The sequence below is a fragment of the Rhodnius prolixus genome, unplaced genomic scaffold (assembly GCF_049639745.1).
Source record: "Rhodnius prolixus isolate KJV_2025 unplaced genomic scaffold, Rpr scaffold_13, whole genome shotgun sequence".
Lineage (NCBI taxonomy): Eukaryota > Metazoa > Arthropoda > Insecta > Hemiptera > Reduviidae > Rhodnius > Rhodnius prolixus.
In genome coordinates, this window is record NW_027411583.1 from 11,159,238 (window position 1) to 11,181,236 (window position 21,999).

At 37.7% G+C, this 21,999-nt stretch overlaps 1 protein-coding gene across 3 annotated transcripts in view; it reads left to right on the top strand.

Moving 5' to 3' along the window:
• Positions 1-21,999, top strand: part of kuz (zinc-dependent metalloprotease kuz) — a 144,230-nt gene that overhangs the window by 109,050 nt on the left and 13,181 nt on the right. For all 3 annotated transcript variants that reach the window (XM_074116255.1, XM_074116256.1, XM_074116257.1), the window contains 6 exons: positions 9,530-9,790; positions 17,355-17,543; positions 17,617-17,951; positions 20,770-20,916; positions 21,000-21,195; positions 21,546-21,730. In XM_074116255.1, the coding sequence (XP_073972356.1) occupies positions 9,530-9,790; positions 17,355-17,543; positions 17,617-17,951; positions 20,770-20,916; positions 21,000-21,195; positions 21,546-21,730 (1,313 nt within the window). The remainder of the gene's footprint in view (positions 1-9,529; positions 9,791-17,354; positions 17,544-17,616; positions 17,952-20,769; positions 20,917-20,999; positions 21,196-21,545; positions 21,731-21,999) is intronic.

The following is a 21,999-nucleotide window of genomic DNA, read 5'->3' on the forward strand; positions in this document are numbered from 1 at the left end:
TGACTAACCTCAATTCTACACAACGATCTCAACATCCCCTTCGTACACCAATTAGCCAAGACTAAATATCAAAAATTCCATACAGTCCCTCTAGTACAGTCTCTCGCCTCCTCTGACATTCCTGACTATCCTCCTCGCCGACTGAATCGCCAGTGGGCCCCGCGACTTCCTCGCAGTCTGAAGGCCTAAAATTACTATTCGGTAGAAAGTGCTGCCGCTGGGCAGTTTCTTTCCTCCTGCCTTTCACGCCTCCATACTTCTATCTCCCTATTTTCTTATTGTATAGTGTATTATACAGATTGTAAATAAAATAAATTTAAAAAAAAAATAATATAAAGGAGGATTTGCCCTATATTTTAAAGAAAATTTAGGGATTTTATATTTTATAGAAAAAGAGAAATAAAAATTGAGAAAGTTTGGTTTTTTCAGCGTTACTTTTTTTCGAGCACTTTTTGACGATCAACTCTTATTCGATAACTACAACGTACAACTATCCTACGGGATCCTATACCGGTTTTAATGTTTAAATGATAATAATGCTTTTTAGAAAATATAATAGTGAAAAAAAGAAAAATGTAAGTAGAGAGATTTTAAGAATTTTTTAAATTTATGGGATGGTACTGGCAAGATGGAACAAAGAGAGAATGCCTTCTATGATGTGATGTGTCACAAAAGGTGATGGTTTACGGGAATCCACAAGAACATTAGTGTGGGTGTGGTGACGTTGGATGTCAGTCAGTCAGTCAGTCAGTTCCCGCCTAGTGATTACGATGGGCAAACGGCGACACCACATAGCAACAACAATGGGGCTCACAAGGTACTAGTGTAGCGCTGGTTAGAGGAGTAGAGCGGCTGGATTTCGGGGGCACTGTTTAGTGGTGAGGAGAGGTGAGAGTATGTCGTACCGGCCAGGCCAGCAGCAGCAGGTACATTGGAAGTGGGGGGGGGGGCTCACATACTCGCGCTTGTGTAGACATGCTCAACATTAGTAGGCTGGCTAAATCAGCTGGTTACAGTGTTGCCAACCTAACTTGCCCTACAGTTCGTCCTCACTAATACCCAACTTATATATTATAATAACGTACCCGAACTCCTAGACCCACCACTATCTACATAAATATCCATTGAAATTTAAAAGGCTACATTCAACTTCCGCCGGAAATAATATACTAAAAATAGCTTTCGTTTTTCATTTTTAATCACGCGGAAATTTAATGATGATAGGATTTTTGTTTTTTTTTGTCAATACATCAGTCTGTCAATCAGTAGATCTGGTGCGTGATTTGTGATTGGTTACGTTCCCCGTAAGGGTGACCAATCCTTATTTTTATAAATTCTCAAAATGTAGCCAATTAGTGTTTGCAAAAGTCCATTGTGAGCACTCATACGTAATTGAATATTCCGGAAACTGTCCCAATAGCACACTTTACATACACGTTACGTATGTTAATTGGCTGTGAAGGGAGAAAAACATCCAAATCAAAAATGATGGTCGTTATATTCAACTTACCTCGGCAATTTTTCTTTTAAGAAAACTTTAACCCTCCACGCAGACCTCAATATTCCTTTTGTCAATGACCTAATCCATTCTCGGCTTCCTTAATTTCCATAATGGCCTAACCATACATCCTAATGCCAGAGCACTAGCCTTATCCACAACAACCTATCCTGATAGTCCTCCACGACGCCTGAAAAGACGTTGGCCCCGCGACCTTTTACATATTTCCTAAACTTCCTTCCAACCTCTAGAGAGTTCCAGCATTGGCTGGCCCCTCTCAGCATGCCTTCCCGTTTGTGGCGCTGGATCCTCCATAACTCAATTAAGCACACATTTACTTGTTGTATATGTATATGTACAGGTTGTAAATAAATAAATAAAATAAAAAGTTTTAGTAAAGTAAGGTAATCGCCTATTTTTTCAGGCGGAGCTTAACGTCTAACTACCAACTAGGTGTCATGGGCGGGGGGCAGCAGAAGCTCATGCTTTACTATAAACAATTTTTTTTAACAAATAAAAAGTAGTAGGTCATACGCGGGATTCGATCTGGGGACCTTCTACATGCTAAGCCAAGCTCTTGACCACTATACCAAAACATCGCCCCTCTTAGTCTTAGTATTTATTAATCTTCTTCTTTTTTTTTTTTTTTGCTTCACTTCATCAAAACAGCAGAAGTTTTTTGGATTCCTCACGTTCCAGAGTATACATAGAAGTCAATAGGGAGCGTTCCAAAAAGATTACCCCCTAATATCGATCACCATAACTATCCATTAGGGAATAGCTGACTGTATTTCGATGAGTTATAGGAGGGTACTTGAAAGGGGATGATGGTTTAGTCAGGTTTATAGCTGCAGGATATTGAATTAACGGGCAGAATTTTGCAACTAGGAGAGAAGGATTATTGGATCCTTAACGGGAAGAAAAACTTTACAGGATATTTGTACATCTTTTTCAGCCATTTTTTTTTTTTTTTTTAAACTAGAGGGAAGCTTGATTTCCTGAGCTTAAGAAGTACTCTAATATGTCATATGCTTTTATTATTAAGTTGCCTTCAAGGTGGTGCTGGGTGTTCCTCTACTATACAGGGTGAACCAGTAAGTATTGTCCATAGGCCTACTGTGTGTAGTACATCTAAAGTGGAGTTCAATGACGTATTGGCCAACTTCATATTTTCCACTGTTCTTGAGTGACGTCACTCAAGAACAGTGGAAACTATGAAGTTGGCCAATACGTCATTGAACTCCACTTTAGATGTACTATACACAGTAGGCCTATGGACAATACTTATTGGTTTACCCCTGTATAAGACCTTCCTCTGCTGAGGTCTTCCATCACCAGTCTGTATACCGGTTATTCTTTTGTAATTTGTGTCCTGCTTGTTCGATAGTGGAGAGTCCATGCGAGTGATATCAGATGTTTGCTTTACAACACTTCCGATCAGAATTGAAGCCAAAGAGCTGCTAGGAGAACACATAGTGTGCAAAAAGTAGTTTAGCGGTTTACAAAAAAAAAAGTAATAATAATTTACGATATGCATTATAATGTAGTGGTGTGGAATGGAGTTATAGAAGTCCGTATGTGCGTGCGCATACATACAGTTTGTGGCATTATGGGGCCCTTTGAGTGGGGGGGCCGTTTTGATGATGTAGAACTACTTGGTCGGAACTAGAGGTGGGCTATAAATCAAGTGGCATGCGGCCCTAACCAGCTCTACCATGTATTGTATGCGTTTTTTTTGCACCAAACCTTCCCCTCTACCCCCACTCAACATTCCCCTCCATACACACTCAGCTGTCGCGTATATCACCACTAATGGTTATCGTGATCTCAGGTTATAAATATAAATATCAATAATTAGTTCTACCGCTTTAATTTCTCTTACAACTTGTGACAAGAAGTGCTAGCATTCTCGTGCTAAGGAAGGACTCAAATTTGAGTCTTCATCTCATCACCTGATGACCTAATTAACTGTGGTGTAACCAATAGAAAACACGAAAATTCTTAGAAGGTTCAAACTTTGATGTTACGTTGGTACATCAAATTATAAGAAATGGTTTCCTCAATATTCCCCCTTTTTTTGTGGGGGGGAGGTTTAAATCTGATAGCCGGAAGTGTCACCGTAAACTGGATCGATTTATCATTTGTTTTTAACTCACTTAAAAACAGCCCACTGAGATGGTTGGGGCACCTAGAGAAAATGGATCGTGGGAGAGGCCCACGCAAAGCTTTTGAAGAACTACTAATGGGGGGACCGCGACTCCGTTGGCTACAAGATGTGGAGGATGACCTCCAAAAAATGCAGATTCACTAATGGAGAAGAAAGGCAGTAGATCGAGAGGGCTGATCTAATCTGCTTAAGGAGGCCAAGGTCAAAGGAAGAAGAAGAAGTCAAAACGGCCCGGTGTACAAGGTGTGGCTATTAAATAACGAGACTGATCCTGGCTACAGAAGAACTATGCATGCGCCAAATCCTAACGACCGACAGCTGTGCAGGAGTAAAGCCTTCTCTTTCGATTGCAGCATCTCTCACGTGTTTGTAGAGAAATCTGTCTGACCGGAACCGTCGTTTGTGTAAGAGGTGTTAGTTTCGTTTTGCCGAAAACATGTGATACTACACATGTAGTAGAGCAACGAATTGTCGTGAAATTTCACATGAAACTTGGTAAAACCGCTACTGAAACTTATCTTTTATTAAAAGAAGTTTATGGTGATGAATGTTAATCACGTGCGCGAGTTTTTGAGTGGTTCAAGCGTTTCCAAGATGGCCGAGAAGACGTCGGAGATGATGACCACCCGGGTCGCTCTTCCACGTCCAAAACGGATGAAAATATCCGGTTATAATTAATCAACATTACTACCGGTGAGGTGCTTGCTCAACTCCGTGAAAGAGTAAGGAAAAAAAAACGACCCCGATTTGTGGAAGAACAAGTCACGGGGTTCTCCCTGCCAACGCGCCAGCTCACACTGCATTGTCTGTCAAGTCGACGTTTCTAGTCAAGTAAAACATCCCAGTTTTAGGCCATCCGCCTTATTCGCCTGACCTGGCCCCATGTGACTTTTATCTATTCCCCAAAGTCAAATCTGCATTAAAAGGAACACGATTACAGTCCGTTGATGGCTGTGAAAGAAAAAGCGGCACGCGTCATGCAGGAGCTGACAGTAAAAGACTTCCAGCACGGTTTCGAACAATGGTAAATTCGCATAGAGCGTTGTAGGGATAGGGGAGGGGTGCATATTGAAGGTGATAATAACTAAATATGTTTAAATTTAAAATAAAATGTTTTATAGCAATATTCTCGTTATTTAATAGCCACACTTCGCGTACATTGATGGTTAATGCGAAAGGATCCGAAAGAACGAAGATATCAAGAAACTATACGGAGAATCCGCCGGGCACAGTTTCTTGTATCAAAAAAAAAGGTAGGCTGAAGAGACTCGGCCGTGTTGAACGGATGACCCATCATCGAGTCCCAAGAAAAGTTTTATATGGACACACGTGGGGCGCTAGACTTAGAGGTCGTCCTTGGATAAGATGGTTGGATGACGCTGAATGTGATCTGCGAAAGGTGGGTGGTAGAAAATTTGGCGGCGCCCATAATAGAGATGAGTGGTCACCCTCTCTCTTGAATGAGGTCCAGGTCCTCCTACTATAGGACTGTAGCTCCTTGGGAACAGGAAGAGGAAGAAGAAAAACGTCTCTGATGATGCCTTCTTTCCACTCTCTCTCTCTCTTCCTTCCCTTTCAATCTACGCTACGAGAAGTGTGCATACCATCAAGATAAAGGTATACTCATGGGTTTGTGTAACGTTCTCGCTAATATGCCCGGAAATAAAGTTCTCGTTGCCATCATACGTATTGTCGAAACTTGATGGGTGATCATTGAACGTGACTGAATTTCAACGCGTTTGTGCTTCCCGTGAAGCCAAGCCCAAAGAACAGATGAAAACCTCGGGCGATGGTGTAAAATAACATTATTGGACGCAGGCCGTTTAAAAGAGGTAAGAGATAGCTTTGTCTCAGCAATCAGAAACGAGAATACAGTACATTTTTACCTAAAAAAAATCATTAAAACATTAACATCATCTAATTGGGGGTGCCTTATTTCTTAAAATTTTTAAACCCCTCCAACAAAAATCGTTCAAAAAAAAAGAACCCAACTGGTATTGTGCCCCAGTTTTACTGGGTATAAAAACATTTTGCAAGGAAAATTTATCGCTCGCAATTCACCGTCAGCAATTAATCGCTGGCTGGTTTACTGCCTGCCATCAGTTTATAGCGTTAAAAATTGATTGCCCATTTTATCGTTTGAAAAAGCAATGAGATTTCCGAATTGGTCTACATCACAAAAAAGGTTGATTTGCATATTTTCTGAAATTCTGCGATCTATAAGGCAATATAAATATGCCTTTCCGTGGTGCGTGAGGGATAAGCCCCCTCCCCTCACAAATTCGAGATCTGCATGGATGCAATTAACATACAGCTTGTTTAAATTAAATCGGAAGTCTTTTCAAGTAAAAGTTTTATAAAAAGTACTGAAAATATCGATTCCTATAAAGTAGTACTTCCGGTGGACAGGAATTGTTGGAAGAACTCTTGCTGAGTCCCGAGTAAATTCACTGCCTTTATTATTTCCTCTTTAAATACCCAATATAAGGTTTTATGATGGTGCAGATTTTGTATTTCAACCGGAAGTATAAGTTTTGTGACGTGATGTCTCTCTCTCTCTGTTTGATTTCTTTAAAAAAAAAAAAAATAAAATAAAAATCGCACAAATTCTAATTTTGAATCAATTCGATATCGAATGTGGGTCTGTCTGACAGCTGACATTTAGCTGAATCGATCTTTTTCCTTCTTTTTTTTAATCTTGTCGAAAACTGTTGCTAAAGATTTCCGTTTCAACCGAATTGTGATCCATTGTAATGCATATCCATAACTTTTTTTTTGAAAGATTTTCCGAAGAAAATACATCAAGGGGGGTAAAGGAGGAAGAGGTGGTGTGTTACAAGACTTGCTCCACGAAATTTTCATGCAAGGGTAAATGGTACAGGTTTTTCTCACCTGTGTTTAATATTGCCTAATTGGAATTAATTATGTTTAGAAGGGAAGGGATTTGCTATGCGGTTAGCGTACTGGATTCCTACGCGGAGGTCCTGGGTTCGAATCCCCATCTGCTGACCCAAGAGAAAGATTTTTCTCTTGCTAGGAGCTTCTTACAGCTCACTGTAAAGGTGGTGGACAGTGTTCTCTGTAACGAGAGAACACTGTCCAGAGGCCGGCAGTGCACTGAAAAAAGCTCCGGGTGCCAATAACCTTAGATGTTGACGCTCCTAAAAAAAAATATTATGTTTAGGGGAGGGCTCTAATCCTCATACTAGACTTACTAGAGACTGTACTCAGTCTCTCGCTTCCTCTGACATCCCTAATACTCCTCGCCGACTGAATCGCCAGTGGCCCCGCGACTTCCTTACAGTCTGAAGGCCTAAACGCCATTATTCTCCTATCTCTCCTCTTTCCTCCTCACACTCTCCTCTCTCCTATTGAGAGTGCTACCGCTGGGTAGCTCTCCTCCCGCACCAGTTCATCATACTCTTCATATTTATACTGATTGTATACAATGTATATAGATTGTGAATTACAAAGTTTAGGAAAATTCTAAATTCTTGGAAGAAAAACCGTTCCGGAAATCCACCTTACTAAATGAATACGTGGTTTTAAGTACAACAAAAATTCGGGATCAGGTTTTGTTTTTGTTATTTTATGTTATGCGAACCTTACACACGAACACATTAACAGGACAGACTGGCACGTTTTCAAATTCAGCGGACTTCACAATTTAGGACGATAGAAAAAAGGAAATTAGGATTGGTTAAGACGAAAAGCGGTGCGTGCTAAAACCAAATCCACGGCAGTCCTGTGGGTTAGAGCATCATTGTCGTGTTTACTCTGTACCCCCAGACGAAGCGCATCGTGAAGGTATGAAATTATCTTCTTCTAGAAGATGGTAATCTATTATAAACGCCCAGTATGTTATAATAGTTTGGGGTATCCACTCTCCACCTACAGGACTTGGGAAAGCGGGGTGCGCCTCAAGGATTTATGTCCCACTTATCTCGAGTGACAATGAGACACGAACAGGAAGGAGAAGACAAAGTAAAGACCAAAAAAAAAAAAAAGCCACTTCCTCCCCTCCCCCCGGAGGGAATATCTAACATTTCCTTTATTCCCTGTGTGCGTTTCCCCTCACTTCCCCCATTACGTCACTGAAAACAGAAAACAAGAAAAGAAATACAATGTCTCACTCAGGCCTTCATAACTCACCAGCCAGCGTCTTTCTTTTTTTCTTTCTTTTTTTGTGGCTAAAGTTAGAAGGACAAAGTTCAAGGATATCGTCCGAACCCTTATTTTAATGTTTGGTGAACACTCAATTCCTAAGGGGGACATCCTTGGTGGGTAATCTTTAAAATTATTAATTGTATTATAAACTTATTGCAATATTTTTCTTTAGTTAATTTTTTTTTTTTTTTTTTTTCAAGAAGCTGGCAGTAAAGATATGTTTAAAAAAGGAGTAGTGTGATAAAACCAAAATATTGCCTGCGTTCCTTCCCCTTTGTTTTTGGTGGAACCGCCCGTCTTGAACAATCTACAATCTAGGGGAAGAAAGGCTTCATTTAAGTAAGCTTGTTTTTCCACGGAGCTAGGACAGACTCCCCGGGGGATAGGGGAGTAACGAGGAAGATACTGCTTTTCTAATTTCCATCCTACATCACCTAATCTGCGTCTTGTTTCGCACAAATCTTTGCTCTCAGTCTTGATTATTCTATTCTCTCCTTCTGCTTGATTTCCCTTATCTGCTGCCCTATTCTTCTTCTTCTTTTCATTATGAACACTTTCCATAAAGATATTTTTTTCATCCGTTAAAACTGAAACAAATTCGTGACAAACAAACGAATCAATCTAGACAGAATAGGCTTTTGAGATTATCAAGCGGATAATTTCTATCATTTTGAAGAAGTCAATTTGATTTATTATTTCCATTCAAATTGTGGTGCTTTTAAGCTCAATATATATATATATATTTAGAGTGCAAAATGTTGTGAAATTTTTGCAGAAGATTAAGTGCCTCGATGACGTCAGCGTTTACTTTTGTAGGGGGGGGTTCCTCCGCAATGTGGAATTTTGTTTGCAGCAATGTATTGGCAAGCAAATGGATTTTTGCTGTATTGATGGATTTGATTATGCAAGTTTTCCTGTTTCCACAGGCCTAGCGGGAAATGGCCAGTTAGGGACATCAACAATGTTCCATTCGCACACAATACACGCCGAAAATAAATTTCAAAACCTCCTATAACAAACTGCCTACTTAATATGCAAGATCAGATGCAACGACTGTATAGACACGTGTGTAGGGCAGGCTTCTAGCATTATGACGTATGAAAATGAAAAATAAATAAATAAGTATATTATTATTATTACTATATTATTAAATATAGTAGATATAGAACAAGATAATAGTTATGATTATTTACAGAAGTGACACAAATAACTTGAAACTAAATGTATTAATCTTATATAATCGAAACGCGCTCAAACAGGCAGTGAAAACAAATGGCCGCCAATTTTCAGTCACCTGATACAGGAACCACAACAGAGTGTAACCTCCAAATGGTACATACTTACTGTCACGTTGCACACCGCACGTCATGTGTTTAAACAATTAAACATTTCTCCGCCATTATATAGTTATTTACAGGGAGGTTTTCATGGCCAGGTTTAGTCTCATCTAGACTTGTGATAGGAGTTCAGTTTATTTTTTTTTAAAAAGGGGTCTCCATTCAAGTGGCAGGATCTCCTTTCTTTATTCTATAAAAGAAACTTTTGACTACAGTAGTGATTTTTAGTATAAAATTTGAGTTCAAGTTTCTGAACTTACGTGATATAATAATAAGTGTTCTGTCTGCACATAATCATGTTTAATAATGGTTTAATCGATTTTTTGTTTAATCGATTATTTTTGTTTTGAATTGTTTCAGCAAATCGACTGAACGAGTATATATCGCATTACGAGGAGGCGGTGTACTCCCGCGAGGAGACACTGTCGGCCCACCACCGTGCCAAGAGAAGCGCTCCCCATGTCGGCGCTATACAGTTTTCCTTCAGAGCGTACGGACGTTCCTTTAGATTAAGAATGAAACGAGACACAACAACGTTCAGCCATCGTCTGCAGGTGTTGGATCACACGGGCAGGCCTATACCAGTAGACACCTCCCATCTGTATCACGGGCATCTCATTGGTAAGTTTGGTTTTTTCTCTTCATTACCATCATCACAGTTGAAAGAGAAGAATGGTGAGGAGCAATATTGCATTTCCTCTTAAGTTCTGGCTTACCAGAGAGAGAGAGAACATCACCGGATGTTAACATTATGACGTCTGCGAATACTAAGTATCTTTTGAAAAATCGCAGGAAACTCAAGCCATGTACTTACGTTCGGATACCAATAAGGGACCGTACTTTAGCCAGAAACACCACTTTTACAACCGGAAATGATTATTTCACACCAAGTGCGTGCTTATAATAAATTTGTATTGTGTAATAATACCTTTTTTAGTTTACAGTTTTATTATTAATATTGACTGTTTAAGCTGTAATAAAAACTGCTTGTACCAGTCTCTTTTCTTTTATAACCTTATTTTCCACCTATCCCACCAGCCGACCATGTGCGGTACCGGGAACCCCCATACGAGACTTAAACGTACCGAACTGAACAAACGATACAAACTTCTAGCCAGACTACTCGACAAACGCTCAAAACTCTCACTACACAACAAACGACGACTCTATACAGCTCTTCTCACCACCAATATGGACACAGACTCGAACTTTACGGAACAGGTAAAAAATCAAACATCAATAGACTGCAATTCAAAATACTCCACCGCATAGTAGACGCTCCATTCTACTATATTAGCAACCACACACAATACATACAGATCTACAAATGCCACTCATCTCCGAACTTGCCAAAATCCGATGTAAAAAATTTTCATCAAAAACTCTCTTTTCATCCCACAACCCTCTAGCTGCAAACTTATCTTCAACTACGCTACCCTCCAATCCTCGAAGACGGCTGAGGCGCCGTTAGCCCCGTGACCAACTGGGTGACTAATGGCGGCCCTCACTGGATGGTCTGCCTCGCTATTTACATATACGAGGTGTGTTCAAAAAGTAACGGGAATTTTCGTTTTTTGAAAAAAATATTTATTTATTCATCTACATTAATATTGTCGCCTTCAAAGTAGTCCCCTTCGCATACAATACACTTGTGCCAGCGCTTTTTCCAATCCTCGAAACACTTCTGAAACTCGATCTTTGTGATAGCTTTCAGCTCTTTCAGCGATTCGCTTTTAATGTCATCTATGCTTGTAAAACGACGGCCTTTTAATGTTCTCTTTATGTTTGGAAATAGAAAAAAGTCACATGGAGCCATGTCTGGCGAATATGGAGGCTGGGGCATCGTTAAAGTTTTGTTTTTGGCCAAAAATTCACGAACAAGCAATGAAGTGTGAGCAGGTGTATTATCGTGGTGCAAAATCCATGAATTGTTTTGCCACAAATCCGGGCGTTTTTTTCGGATTGCTTCACGCAAACGGCGTTGAACTTGTAGGTAGTAATCCTTATTGATTGTTTGACCTTGTGGCAAGAATTCATGATGCACTATGCCATTAAAATCGAAGAACACAGTGAGCATAACCTTCACATTCGACCGCACTTGTCGAGCCTTTTTCGGTCTTGGCGATCCAGAATGCCTCCACTGGGACGATTGAGCCTTAGTTTCGACATCATATCCGTAAACCCATGTTTCGTCACCTGTTATAACACGTTTCAGTAGATCCGCATCGTTGTCGACTTCATTGAGTGACTCTTGAGCAACTTCCATTCTCCGCTGTTTTTGTTCGAAATTCAACAATTTTGGAACAAATTTGGCTGCCACACGTTTCATACCCAAAACATCCGAAAAAATTTCATGGCATGAGCCAATTGATATGGCAACATCATCAGCGACTTCTCTGATTGTGATTCGGCGATCGTTCATAACCATTTCTTTCACTTTTTTCACGTTTTCATCGGTTGTTGATGTGCTTGGACGTCCAGGTCGTTCGTCATCTTCAACGTTTTCGCGGCCATCTTGGAAACGCTTATACCACTCGTAAATCCTTGTTTTACTCATAGCAGACTCACCATATGCCTTTATTAACATTTCACACACTTTATTACACTTTATTTCATTTTTTACGCAAAATTTAATACAAATTCTTTGATCCATTTTTTTTAACAAACAAAAATCGCCAAGCTCGAAAAACACGTCTAACCTTAACGGCTGCCACTTAAGAAGTAAACAATGAATATTACTGAAAATTTTATCGTACTTCAGGGGCATGTGTACCAACATAATAAAAAAAAAAATTTTACAATCAGACTCTCCAAACCCGCGAAATTTAAAAATTCCCGTTACTTTTTGAACACACCTCGTATACATTTATCCCATTTACTTATTGTACTCTGTAGGTGCAGGTGTAAATCTCAATAAAAGGATAAAAAAAAAAAAACTATTTTTCTTTGTTAACATCGCCTTAACCCCATCACCGAAACTTAAGACAATGTAAAACAGGAAAATAAGGATATAAAAGAGAAAAGAATAGTTAAATTGGCTATTAATACCCCTTAGAAAGGAAATGACGCAATACGAAATTTAATATTAATATTATTATTTTTTATTTATTTATTTTTTTGTATTTATCCAAGATTTAGGGTCTCTGGTCACAGAAAGGAACGAAACCTTTGAGGAGATAAAAGCGAGACTTGCGGCAGGGACCAAGTGCCTGTTCGCATTAAAGAAAATATTAAGTTTCAGATCCATTTCTAGAAAAGCGAAGCTTCTCATATGTAAAGACCCTGATAAGACCGGTAGTGCTTCATGGAAACGAATGCTGGGTTCTGACCCAAGAGAACAGGACAGTCTTGATAGTATAGGAAAGGAAAGTATCGAGGATTAGAAATGGTCCTGTAAACGAGGGACCACACCAACTTGGAACTGCAAACTCTCTATGGAGAAGCAGACATCGCTGAATGCATTAAAAAAAAAAAGGAAGATTGAGTTGGTCATGCAGGACTTGTGTGGAGAGGATGGATAGTGGATAACAGAATCCCTAAACGCCTTTTATTATGGATGGCCCGGAAGCGTCAGAAGGAGAGATCAAGCCAAGACTGAGATGGCTTGATGAAGTCAAAGGGGATTTAAGGAAAATTGGTGTGCAAAGGTGGAGATTGAAGGCTCTTGATAGAGTTCAGTGAAGAGCCTTGATTGAGGAGGCCCTGGTCCTTTCAGGACTGTAGCGCCGAGGAAGAAGAAGAAGAAGAAGAGGAGGAGGAGGAGGAGGTAGGCCAAGACTTAGATGGCTTGATGACGTCGAAGAGGATTTAAGGAAAATGGGTTTACGAAGGTGGAGATTGAAGGCTCTTGATAGAGCTCAGATTGAGGAGGTCCTGATCCTTTCAGGAGATTCAAGAAGGAGATTTATCCAAGAAGGTTATTTTGCAATAGAATACAATGATCGCTGTCTTGAAACAATTCCGCGAACCTGAACTCCTTCTTCTTCCAAATATCCGTTACCACTTCTACTTCCTGCCAGTGTTTCATCAACTACATCTTAATTGCCGTGAGAAGAAATAGTGTGATAGTTTCCAACTGAATATTAAGAAAAGCAATTATGTGTAAAATACGTATGAGAGCTCAAATGTGGTGACGTGATGTAGTGGTATTGAATGCATGATATCTTTTGAGCATAATATGGTTGTGATCAGCGTTTTATACAGCTCACGTGTGGGGCTCTCTATGAATGAATGGTAGATATGGCAGACTGACTGTGTGTGTCTATTATGAAATATGCAAGCTACATCCTTCCTTTTGAACCTGCTTCTCCCCCCCCCCACCCCTCGCCACAAACCACGGCCATTTCTATACCAACCCAACGGCAACGGTTATTGACACAATGACAATAGTTCATTAAATCATAACTTACTGTGAAAAGTTAGACTCCAGGAGGTTAAGTAACTTCAGCATTCTAACATAGGGTCTAGAGACACTGGTGCTTGTCTACATTGTGCCACGTAAAACTGGAACCCTACCTGCCCTCACAAAGTTTCATTTTCAATCTTATTGTTGAACCTCCTTATAATTGTTATTGATTGTTGGTAATTCCCTTCAAACAGGGCTCCACAATACCTCACTGATTTAGTAAGTTCTCCAAGAAAGTGTAGCAAAGTTGCAATCAAGTTTCAAATTTAAACCACTAGCTTGATTTATCGTAAGAACTGTTCTTGGTACGACGTGGCGTTTCGGTCCTATTCACCAGAATATGGTGTATAGTGTTAAATCAAGGGATAAATGCATGGCTGAAATTCCCAGTTTAAAGCAACATTTTTTTACCGAAAGTTACTTCTTCATTGAATGGATTTTTCCCTCCTAAAAACCTCCATTTTTTTTTTTTTTTTTTTTTTAAACATCTAACGTACTTTACGTATTTGTAGATCAATAACTATCATTTGAATTATTTATTTCTTGAGCATAATGTTAATGTTAGCAACAATACAATGTGTTACGAAATTCGGGCTTTGAAAGAACTTATAAAGTTAAAAACCTAGAGAATTTTCGAAAGAGGAAGTCATCCGAGTTGTTTTGTTTCCTGTAAAAGAATGGACGTAACATTCAGTAAAAATCGCAAGTATGTTTATCAGTTAGAATTAGTAATAAATGTGTGTCCAGCTGGTTAAAATAAACTAAATTCCCCCCCCCCCCGTTAAGGTGAGTAAAAAGGAAGAACAGATAAATCATTCAAGAGGAAATGGTCGTAAGAGCTCTTGCCAACTTAGCAACATTAGATTACACTTTAAACTCGACAACAGTTGGAAACACTGACTATCTCCACTATATACTTCCCTCAGATTTGGCCTACTTTTATTAATTTTTAATTTTGTGGAATTAATTATTTAATTAGGATCATTACATTAAACTTCCTTTTAATAATTCTGCATTTCTGTTTGTATGATTTTTTGATGTGTTTTGTTTTTTCCTCTGGGGGCAAAAAGCGAAGCGGTAGATTGGTTCTTCCACATATGTAGAGTATTAAAATGTATTAAAAGCAGTAATCGAATTGAAATCAGTTCGATAAAATTCGATACCAATTTAGAGGAAAGCCTAATGATTACCTCACCCATAAATGAACTGATTTGAAATTTTCATTAAAAAAATTTATAGATCTACAGTTTTGTATATAATTATTACAAAGTTAAAAACAAAAAAAAATTGTTGAAAAAAGACGTGTCCGAGAAAAAAAATTAAATGTTGCTTCCGGTTTATTGTTGTGGCACCCTGTTGACGTACTCTAAGCGAATCATTAAATTTGAAATGTCTACGATTTTTCATTTACGAGAGTTACAATGGAAGAGAGGTCGTGAGAGGAGGGACTGAGATAGTGTATCGATCACATAACGGGGAAAACATCTGCACGGCTACAATACCCTTCTCTTACTAGAGTAAAAGAAATTAAAAGAAAAATTCCTTCATACAAATAACTGTAAGAAAAAGTCTGTGAGTTTCCACATTGAGATATTTAATTCGATTTCCCACCGCGCGAGGCGCACTAATATATGGTTTTTTCGTATTTGCTAACTGTGAAAGCTGCTGAAAATTGGAAACGCCTTTTGTCAAAAAAGAAAAAATTAATTATTTTGGGAAGCAAAGCCACGCAGTTTTCTTTCCAATTATATAACCAATTTTCTTTTTTCTGGTTTACGTAATAATTTTATTTAAACGACAATGACGTCAACCTTTAACAAACTCTCTGGCTAATCAAAAATTACTTCTTTTTCTCCCAGTTTATCAATTGTATATTTCATAACGGTTAAAAAACACTTTCATTTTTTAGTAATAAATAATTAGTTTCCTTGATGTTACCACCATAACAATAATGTTTTGATAACTCGTTTGTTTCTTTTGTAAACAATATCATTCTTGTTGTAAGGTTATTATTTAACCTTCCCTATTATTCTATCGTCTTTTATAAATGGTAACCAAATTATTTTTTTAAGAAAATAGAACTTTCCCTGTTAATGTAAAAAATATATAAAGAAACTCATATTTAAAATAAAAATAAAAAATATGGCACTTGTTAACTTTCTAAACTTAAAAGTCAAGCCTTTTGATGTGTTTTGTTTTTTAATTTTCTGCTTCTTCTGTTTGACAAAAGGTTAAAAACCTAGACATAACCTTTTATTGTCCTTCTTAGATTATTTATAACCAATCGCCAATGGTTTTTATCATACTTTCTCCTAGTTCACTTTTACTTTATCCTACTAAAAATAAAGTTGCATTCGTGTTATTTTCTACTTTATATTCAAAAATACAAACAGATTTTAAGAATCCCTTGAATTCTTAAAAAAATAAAAAAAGTGATTTTAAAATACTCTATTAACTCTTATAATTTTTACGCGTCTGAATAAACATAGTTGAAGAACTCCAGATATGAGAAGGTTGATTGACTAGCAAAGTCAGATTGCTCATTTTCCATCATTAGTCAGGATTACGTTTCATTTTTATTGAAGACGTTCTGAGGTTGTTGGCACCAGTAGAGTGAGTAGCAAACTTAATATTCAATTTGATACAAGGGAAAACTTCTCTCAAGGATAATCTGAAGTTTACGAGTTTGGGTTAGGGTAGGCATGTTTTTTTTTTAAAGTATGATGTACAAACTTTTTTCAAACTGCATACTGTTCGGACTAAAATTTGGAGTTTATACCTTGAGATTTTCAGTGTGAGATTTTCTGTTTTCTTCAGAAGTTTGACAATATTTGTTGGAAAGAATGTTTAAGTAGATTCTTCAGAACTTCAAACACTAAACTGCTTGCAACACATCCAGCGTGGCCACAATATGCAACTAATTTACAATCACCTCGTTAGTTCCCACACTTGGATCAAGGTTAAGTAAATTATGTCATGAAATAGTTTCAGAACACTTATTGTACTGTAACCAGTGATTCTCACCACTATTTGAATTTTCTTAGATACATATTGCTGTAATAAATTATTCAGTTTTTCGAATCCTCTCTCAACTTTCTCTTGCAGTAATTTTGGGACTTTATTTTGAAGAAGACACGACCTAAAGTAAATAATACTTAAAGAATATTGCCAATATTTTATTTTTTTGAAGTTTCTCTAAAATAGCTCATAATACTTATGGCGGATAAAGTATATAATTTTCATTTGAAACATCTTTCGTCTAATATTCGGATTCAGCCAGCATTTAGATACTTCCTGAATATTACAGGACTTCATCATGTTTGAGACGTGAGCAAAGGAAGTCACTTTACTAATATCTAGGAATGACAGAAGCGAGATAATGCTGCAACTCCTCGCTCACACCAGAACTCCTAGGTATTACGTTACTAGGACATTAGAGGTCCTGTAAACCCTGTTGGCAGTACAGCGTATTCCTTCTCAACAAGGGCATTACACGAAATCGTTTAGTATTGATTTACTGAAATGGCACTTATGGTTGGCTAATTCTGTCTGAAAGCCTGTTAGTTAGTGTATCTGAACTGCATTTCAAATTTGAAGTTTGTACCAATTTTATTTTATTTTTTTAAAATCACGCACATACTGTCCAATTTGTAAAAACTCTTTTTTTTTCAGACCCTGAGGACCTCAAAAGTTGAAATGGAAAATTAGACATGATTGCAATTCTTTCTGATTACTTAATAGAAAATAAAAATTATAATTTTGTTTTTCCAATCTGTGCAGGTGAACCCGGGAGCACGGTGTTTGGTTCCATATTAGATGGTGTATTCGAGGGTAAAATAATCTCTCCAAGCGAGTCATATTATGTGGAGAAAGCATCCAGATATTTCCCAAAAAATAACAATGCCTCCTTCCACACTGTTGTCTACAAGGAGTCTGATGTGGAAGATCCTTATAGACACATCCGAACAGGTACCAAATTAATGTTTAGATATAAGCTATTATTATTATTATTTGTAAAATTAATTATTTGTTTTACTTAAAGGAGGTCACGTAGGTGGTTGTGGTATCACCGAAGAGGTGAGCCAATGGATGGAAAGTATCCAGAATTCAGCGGTAGAAGAAGATCCAATACCAATTGGAAAACTAAAGTTACCAAAGCAATACTCAGGGTCGACTAATGATGTGGCTGGTGTAGGTAACCAATATGAAGAGGTACCTCACAATAAATACAGCTGGGAAGCGAACACAGGTGATCTATCGTCAGCTGGCCGAACAAAGCGGGTAATCAGAGCTGCCAGACCAAAAGAAGAGAATAGAAATACCTGCTCCCTATTTATACAGACTGATCCACTCATATGGAGGCATATTACAGAGCAGGTGAGCTTCCCTCCCTCCCTTCGGCCCACCAAATCGGAAGACAATTACTCTAAAGTTTGTTTATTTAGGTATTTGAAAAAGTTATTAATTTAAACTGAAAACAATTTAAAAAAAAATTTTAATTCATTATACAAAATACATAAGAGATTAGTTAAACGCATCCCATAAATGAACCCATTAGGTCAAACCGAACCGAATGCATTCAATCCAAGAATAACTTCTGATAGCTGACACGTAAGAAGAATAACAGTTAATTTTAATTTGATTACAAACAGAAACGCAATAACTGGCGAATACTTAGCTCGTCTTGTGGCCCAACTAGACAGAAAAATTGTGATATTTATTTATTAATTGTTTTTGTGGTCTTGTTTGCGCATTACCCATTATATTTTATGAGGGCTGGAAAAAACCAACATATTGGTATACTCACAGTTACAGTTGGCTCCTAGCGCCTCAATTTACCAATATGTTGGTGGAAAAAACCAGCCCTATCTTTTCCCAATGTACAATTTGAGGAATAGCGCAGCCTCTTTCACTTCTTTCTTCATCATGACTGCCACTCTTTTACTACATTCTGCTTCGTGGCTTCCATGAGATAAGGATATCTTGAGCGCTGCGTACTGTCTTATACCTTCCCAGAACAACACAATGGTCTCTGAATGTGACTTCGTTATTTAGTATTTGTGTGAGTAATTAAGAACTAAAATCGAAACTATGGAGTCTCTCTGCATCCTATATTTTTATTTTATTCCCTCTAATGAATTTGTAAATAATTCGTAGCGCATCAGGATTCATTATAGCTAAATTACTTTTACGCTACAGGGAAATCGTTCATGTGTTGCCAATTCCTTTAGGAACTTGTCTCTATTTCTGTTATATCTGCTGCATCTAAAGAGGAGGTGATCGATGTCCCCATCCTCCCCGCTATTGCAATCACATTTAGGACTATCTAATAACTTAATTTTATGCAGATGCGGATTTGTGAGATTATGGTTGAACCTCAGTCGCATTATTGTTGTATAAAATTGCCTTTCTCCCTCCAGTACTTCTAAAATCCATGGCTTGTTGGGGATCCTAGGTTGTAAATCAGCGTAATATTTACCCTTAATTTCTTTTTCCAGATCGTACAGCTTTTGCCATGCGAAAATTGTGATAAGAGCGGTAAACAAAAAATAATTTCTCATTAGTACAACTAAACAGAAAAATAACTGCATTTTTGAACAAAAAACTATACATTTCAATTGATAAATTTGTTAAATGCTGATGTAAGATAAAGTCAGGTAATCAGTGTTTACTAAAAACTCGAAATGTACGCCTGTTTTTATTAAGAAGGTAATTTAATGGTTATCTATTAAAATGGAGTACATAGTAACAGTTCTTTTAACTTTGTACAAGCCGCGTGAGGGTTAAATTTAAAATAGGGTTGAATTTGCAAACGTATTGTTTGCCTTGTAATTACTAGTTTCCCTCCATGCTTTTTAATGACTGCTATAAAAGAAAACGTAACAGATAAGAAGTAATGAAAGGGAGGTTTTAAGAAGGACCATAAATAAAAAAGTAAGTCTCATTAACATTCTTTCAGTGCCTTAGTTAATTGCAAAATAGAGAGAAATGTCTCCTTCTATTCTCTTAATCCTAGTTCCGGTTTTCTGGCCCATCTCAGGAAGTATTTTGATTTCACACTAGATAACTTCATTTAATTTTTTCAAGTGCTAAAGTTTCTGTAGTAGCAAATCTTTGTAAGTGTATGACAAAACTCTTTATCGTCTCATTGCAATCACACGTGAAATAAAATTAGTTTTATTAAAGTTTGTGTTAATTTCTTTTCTTTACAAAATTTATCCACAGCTAGGTTTATTTCTTGATTAAAGGTAATCACTATAGTTAGGGTATGTTGAACGTCACCTAGAAACCTGTTTTGCAACCCTCTACTAATTGGATTTCTATTTTCTGTTTGTCTGTGGTTTTTCACAATCTACTTCTTTCTTTTAACACCTTTTCTGCATTCGAAATCTTATTAGTTTCTGTCTTTATTAAGGACATTTCCCATGTGGGCTATCTTTTTCCCATTTCTCCGAGACATTATCGAGTAGTTTGGGTCTTCACTTTCTTTAGCCACTATCAACCAAGTTGGCAACCTTTTTACAAGTCCAAAAACCGGACTTAACCTTTCTCTAAAGAGGAAGTGCTTTTTTCCGCAAGATCTTTCTCTCTCATCTTCTGACTTCTTCCTTTTCTTTGAAGCATATTTACTTTTGTATTCGTAATTTGAGAATTTCTTATTCAGTTCATCCTTGAAATCCTCGCAGTTGTTCCCCAAAAATCCATCTCGTTATTTACAAGTTTGTCCTTGTAAACTTTAAAAAGCATACCGTATCTTTTCACCCTTTTTTGTATTCATAAAATGTCACCACTGTCCTACAACCTTAGTTGATTCTAATACAAAGTATAATGCGCGTAAAAGATGTACCTTTCATCACAAACAAGATAATATACAAGTAAAAGTAAAGTAAAGTAATCGCCTATTTTCTCAGGTGGGGCTTAACGTCCTACTACCAATTAGGTGTCGTGGAGGGAGGCGACTAGCAAACATAATTTACTGTAAATTTCTTTTATTAAACATTAAATAAAATCCAAGCCCTAAGACCGGGAATCGAACCCAGTACCACAATGCATATTAACTTTGCAGGTCTCACCTCTAACCGCTCGGCTACCGTGGCGCCTAACAAGATAATATAAACATAAGTGTTAAATACATCAAGTAAAATTTTTACTTTGTGAGGTTTGATCAGTGGATTTGTTTGAATTTCTCCACCAGGTGAACCATGATCCAGAGAAAACAAGAGAAGAGATATTATCACTGATCGCGCATCACGTGACAGCCGTAAACTACATTTACAGGGACACAAAATTTGATGGAAGGATAGAACATCGAAATATCAAATTTGAAGTGCAAAGGATAAAGGTGAAAAAATTGAAGCACAGAATCATTAAGAATCCAATAATTATGATGGTCTTTGTAATTATACTAATTTTTTATTTTTACAGATTGATGATGATTCACCATGTAAACCAAACTATGTCGGCGAAAAGAATAGTTTCTGTATGGAAAATATTGATGTCAGTAATTTTTTGAATCTTCATTCTTTGGGAAATCATGAAGATTTCTGTTTAGCCTACGTGTTTACGTATAGAGATTTTACGGGAGGCACTCTTGGGCTAGCCTGGGTGGCTTCAGCTTCAGGTGAATGGTTTATTTTTGTTGGGATTTCTGAACACAGCTGTTTTGCACCATTTAGTGTCAATGCCATGTCCAAAAGAATTTTCATTCCCCTTGGAAACTTCTCTGCTGATTAGTGCTTCTGTCCTGATATCCTTGAAATTTTCCGCACTTCCGCGACGTCATCCTCTCCTTCAGCCCAGCGTTGGAGTATTTTCCCTTGGCAACCTTTCAATTACTCCACATAACATGGTCTCACCAGACTAGTGATTTACCACTTTTCTTGATCCGTCTACCTCTTACTTTGAAACATATTGATCCTCTTATCATTTCTCTTGTTAATATATTTTCTTCTTCTTCCTCTTTTCTGGTAGGAGCTTCAGGTGGCATTTGTGAGAGATTTAAGACTTATACAGAGACTGTTGGTGGTCTTTATCAGTCAACAAAAAGAAGCCTGAATACGGGCATAATTACATTTGTTAATTACAACAGCCGAGTGCCGCCAAAAGTATCACAGTTGACGCTTGCGCATGAAATTGGACATAACTTTGGATCTCCTGTAAGTATGAAGTGGGGCTAGTCTCAAATTGGTTTCATTTGATTTTTTTAATGTGAATAGAAGTAGGAAACGAGAAAAAGGGTAGCTGATGTATTCTCCATTACGGACTGGAGAGAATCCTGTATACTACAGTGATTTTTAAAGTAGATAAGATAAGATTCTAATAATCTTTGGATCTATTGACGCTCCCCTTCTCTAGAGCTCGCCCTCCAGGCCCGTCCGTTTAATCAGACTTCTGGAGAGCGACTCTTGGGTAAAGCTTACAGGCC